Here is a 2404-nt window from a genome sequence, read left to right as displayed (position 1 = left end):
CAAGGAAAATGTTTTGCAATGTGTGGAAATTCTGGCTTTGGGTTTTTGGTACTCAAAGATTAAAGAGAAGCAGGATGGAGCAGTTCTTTTGATTCACACTTGATCGAGTGAACTCTGAGAAGGGAGCTGTATGTGGGAATTACCATGGAAGCAAAAAATAATAAAAATCACTTCTGGCTCAACCAAGCAAAATGCTGTGATTCTTCACTTTAACTCCTCTTGCTTTGTTGGCATTGGGAATTTGCATTCATGCATGTCAGCAAACGAAGCTGAAAAATCTACCCTTAATATAGAGAGGACACACATACATGAGTTTATTAAGATGTAGATACAGACACCAGCTTTGGAGACATCCAGTTTAGGATTGACCACAGGTTTTGTCAGTTAGTGGAGAGAAACTAAAAACCACAAAACCAAAGTCACTGCCATAGAGTGATTTCCAACACATAGAAATCCTCTAGGGCACAGTAGAACTGCTCAACAGGGATTCTCTTGGACTGCAAGGTCAGCTGTTCAAAACCAGCTGCTCCGTGGGAGAAATGGGCTTTCTATGCCCGTCAACATTTACAGTCACAAAACCCGTAAGGGTGATTTTACACTGTATTATTAGGTGGCTAGGAGTCAGAATCGACACGATAACAGTGCGGTTTTTACTTATGGGGATGCTGTGGCTGTAAATCCTTATGTAAGCAGACTACCTCACCCTTATTCTGCAAAGTGGTTGGTGGGTTCAAATTGTCTTCTCAGCTACCCTACTTTGATACCAACGCTCCTGAAGAGAAGACAGCTATTCTAAATCAGTTTCTTCATTTGAAGAGAAGTGGTAATCGATGGTGTGGATTGTTGTGAGGAATGTGCCCTGCCTGCAGGGTTTTATGTACAGTAGGAAGTGCCTGATGAAATATTACCTAATTTCTTAGTGGTGAAGCTGGAGATGAATAAGAGCATCAGCGAAGCCCTGGTGGCCCGGTGGTTATGCATTGGGCTGCAATCCCAAAGGTCTTCAGTTCGGAACCAACAGCCATTCCGCGGGAGAAAGATGGGTCTTATAACTGCCGTAAACAGTGGCAGTCTAGGAAACTCACTTGGAGACTAAAGCCCTGTCCCATAGGGTCGCTATGACATCGACTCGGTGGTAGTAAAAGCATCAACCTTCGGGGAGGGGAAAAAAGGAAAATGAGCTGATTCCGGGAACCCTAGAGGAAAGCGAATTTTGGGAATGATGAGGGCAACAAATGTATAGGTGTGCTTTACACAATCGATCTATGTATTGTGATGAATTGTATGAGCCCCAATAAAATGATTAGAAAAAAAGATGGTGAAATTAAAAAAAGAAAGCATCAAACTTCGTTTTTGAACTGCTTGGTCTTTAAAAGAGCTTCCATACCTAGTAATCGTTACTATCTAATAAGCTTTACAAGTGTGAGCCATACTACGAAGCTCACTGCCATTGGGTCGATTCTGACTCACAGTAACCGATAGGTCCCCGCAGACTGCCTGTGGGGTTTACAAGGCTATCCATCTTCCGGGCAGTAGAAAGCTGGGGAGAGGTTGTTGGTCCTGCCTGTCACAAGCAACCCAATGCTCAACCCACTCCAGCAAGGCGTCTTCTTGGACACGGGAAATGTATCTGACGTTTCAGTTCTCCCACCGTGTAACCCCCTAAAGCGCCAGGGCTCCTTCGTCTGCGCCGTAGGGATAGTCGTTTCTATATTTTACTGGCCACAAAGCTGAGGCTGGTGACTTGTGACTTGTTCATAAACTCTGTTTCCCTAGTTCTTTCACTTGTGGAGAGGTTTCGCAGTTTTCCTGGGTTCCTGTGAATTCTTGGCAACTCACTAGTTTGCGCCTGTATGAAATCATTTTAAGCACGGGTCATCCAATCACACTTCAGGTGCCCGCGGCACGCCCGCGGTCTCCATGACAACACCGCGCGAGTTTGTGAAGCGGAAGTTCCGGAAGCGGAAGTTCCGGAAGCGGACACAGCCCGGAGAGTCGCGCATGCGTCCTGTGGTGGCGGCGTGCGGGCTCGGAGGCTTCCGTAGAGCCTGGGAAAGATGGCGGTGGCGGTGTTGGGCCAGCTGGGTAAGGTTTTCTTAATGGCTCAGTGCCGGACAAGGGAGTTGAGATGGGAGTCTGAACGTACGGCTTGTGTTGGTGTTGCAGGTGCGTTGTGGATGCAGAGCCTCAGTAGCCGGGGAAACTTGGCCTTGGGGTAAGTGTCTCGCTTTGGGGTCACAGAAGTGGCCGAGGCCGCCGCTCTAGTCTGTCAGTCAATTATTGCGCTCGTATGCACTAGGCATTCAATTCTAGGTCCACAGAGCCGTACAGTGTTACACACTCATAAGAAATGGAAGCTTTAAACGATCCAAAGCATTGTTTGGGTTTAGGGCCAAGGCACTTT

General features: G+C 46.9%; 2 protein-coding genes across 3 annotated transcripts in view; one reads left to right on the top strand and one right to left on the bottom strand.

The window, feature by feature from the left end:
• The window catches only part of LOC123521042 (gem-associated protein 5-like), a 13225-nt gene extending 11222 nt beyond the window's left edge, over positions 1-2003 (bottom strand). Inside the window, exon 1 of the mRNA XM_045284707.1 lies at positions 1910-2003. Within this exon, the coding sequence (XP_045140642.1) occupies positions 1910-2003 (94 nt within the window). The remainder of the gene's footprint in view (positions 1-1909) is intronic.
• Positions 2004-2042: 39 nt separating this feature from the next.
• Positions 2043-2404, top strand: part of MRPL22 (mitochondrial ribosomal protein L22) — a 35432-nt gene continuing 35070 nt past the window's right edge. The window contains exons 1-2 of one of the 2 annotated variants that reach the window (XM_004697106.2): positions 2043-2085; positions 2167-2215. In XM_004697106.2, the coding sequence (XP_004697163.1) occupies positions 2058-2085; positions 2167-2215 (77 nt within the window). In that variant the 5' untranslated portion in view covers positions 2043-2057. Of the gene's footprint in view, positions 2086-2166; positions 2216-2404 lie in introns of those variants that run through there. The other variant, XM_045284652.1, reaches the window with a different exon arrangement.

The sequence above is a fragment of the Echinops telfairi genome, unplaced genomic scaffold (assembly GCF_000313985.2).
Source record: "Echinops telfairi isolate 266 unplaced genomic scaffold, ASM31398v2 ScPeMD7_7469;HRSCAF=8507_0, whole genome shotgun sequence".
Taxonomy (NCBI): Eukaryota; Metazoa; Chordata; class Mammalia; order Afrosoricida; family Tenrecidae; genus Echinops; species Echinops telfairi.
Note: the sequence above shows the minus strand (reverse complement) of the source record. Positions and strands in the feature narration are given on the sequence as shown.